We start from the raw sequence: 1687 nt of genomic DNA on the forward strand, positions 1-1687 counted from the left end.
AGAGAGAGAGAGAGAGAGAGAGAGAGAGAGAGAGAGAGAGAGAGAGAGAGAGAGGAGGAGAGAGAGAGAGAGAGAGATGGAGACAAACAGGGAAGAAAAGAAGAAAGAGAGAGAAGGGAGGGTGAGGACGGAGCCAGAAAGAGAAAGAAGGGAAGACATGCGGGCAATTGGGTAACTTCGAGAGTCGTGGTAGGAGCGACGAATCACCTCATCTGCTTGTCGCCATGATACCACGCAATGGTTGACTTAGGATCGGAGCTGAGACGACACTCAAACGTGATGGTATCGCCATCCTCCGACTGCTGGATCACCGGCTTGTGGGTGAACGTTGGTTTGATACCCTTCTTCGGAAGAGCCATTGCCGTGGCTGTGAATATACGAATTGATATATTGTTAATCATGCGTGCAAAGTGGTATCATATGAAGGAATTGAAATAATAGCTTTTCCCAAGTAATATCAATATAATCCATAGCAATTTTCAAACGGAGCTCAATCTGTCGAAATAGTATCAATCGTGAATTGTAGAGTATAGCATGTTTTTCCAATGATACACTTCGTGATATGCGATGGCGTTGCGCATGTACGTGTGGTAACACGCGCGCACAGGCGAAACAACTTACAATCCAGATTGATCGTGATCGTGCCCGTTGTCTCTCCGAGGACATTTCTTGCGATGATCTTGTAGCTTCCGGCATCTTCGACCGTGACACGGTCCACGGACAAGGTTGCATCGTAGCGAGATTTGCCTGCAACGCGACGACAGGTTTGTATAATCGACTACGCGGGATTAACGACTGCGAGATTAATATTTCCAGCGCGCGGAGTGTGAATGCGTTACATATGGCTTTACACGTTCCTTTTTTACTTTCGTATTTCCGTCCCTACATTATGTCGCGAACGCATTTCATTTGCAGGTATAACAAAAATCACACTCATGAATATCCGTATAGTTAATTAATATTATGTGCAGTGATATGTGAAGAAGTTATGACCCCTACAGTGACAGACGTTCGCCATGGCACTGGCTTTACCACTACGTACCATAATAAACATTCGCCCGCCATCCACCCACCCCGTCCCATCTACTCCCACCCCATTCCCTCTGCCCCCATGCACCCCTACGCGAATAAACAAGCCGGCGGGAGCAACATGGCCGGCTCGTATTACGGCGGCGCTCACCGTCTGCGTCCAGCACGACGCCGTGGCGGCCGACGTCCGTCAGACGCACGTCGTTGCGCAGCCACGTGACCTCGGGCTTCGGGTCGGCGAGTATTCCGCAGGTGAAGACGAGGCGATTGCGTTCCTTGTCATGCCTGACTGTAGGTTTCACGCAGAAGGTGGGTGGCTGTCCTTCGACCCTGCATCAATCATCAGCATTGATGAAACATGGCGCAGGACGGCGGGACGAAGCACGCCGATGTAGACGTGAAGTAGTTTAAGAAGTGAAATCTCGGCTGCGATGGATTACAGTATATGAACGTCTGCGAATGTTTCCTGTTACCAGCAGGTAATACTGTCTGGTTGGCTAGTCTCTCTCTCTCTCACTCTCTCTTTCTCACTCTCTCTCTCTCTCTCTCTCTCTCTCTTACTACTACTACACACACACACTACACGACACACGCCGACGACACGACACACGACACGACGACACACACACACACACACACACACACACACACACACACA

General features: G+C 49.7%; 1 protein-coding gene across 1 annotated transcript in view; it reads right to left on the bottom strand.

Moving 5' to 3' along the window:
* LOC106814050 (muscle M-line assembly protein unc-89-like) overlaps positions 1–1687 on the bottom strand; it is a 15702-nt gene that overhangs the window by 5130 nt on the left and 8885 nt on the right. Inside the window, exons 5-7 of the mRNA XM_014818670.1 lie at positions 1181–1359; positions 622–747; positions 208–367 (exon numbers count right to left, since the gene is read on the bottom strand). Coding sequence (XP_014674156.1) covers positions 208–367; positions 622–747; positions 1181–1359 — 465 coding nt within the window. The remainder of the gene's footprint in view (positions 1–207; positions 368–621; positions 748–1180; positions 1360–1687) is intronic.

The sequence above is a fragment of the Priapulus caudatus genome, unplaced genomic scaffold (assembly GCF_000485595.1).
Source record: "Priapulus caudatus unplaced genomic scaffold, Priapulus_caudatus-5.0.1 Scaffold0, whole genome shotgun sequence".
Taxonomy (NCBI): Eukaryota; Metazoa; Priapulida; class Priapulimorpha; order Priapulimorphida; family Priapulidae; genus Priapulus; species Priapulus caudatus.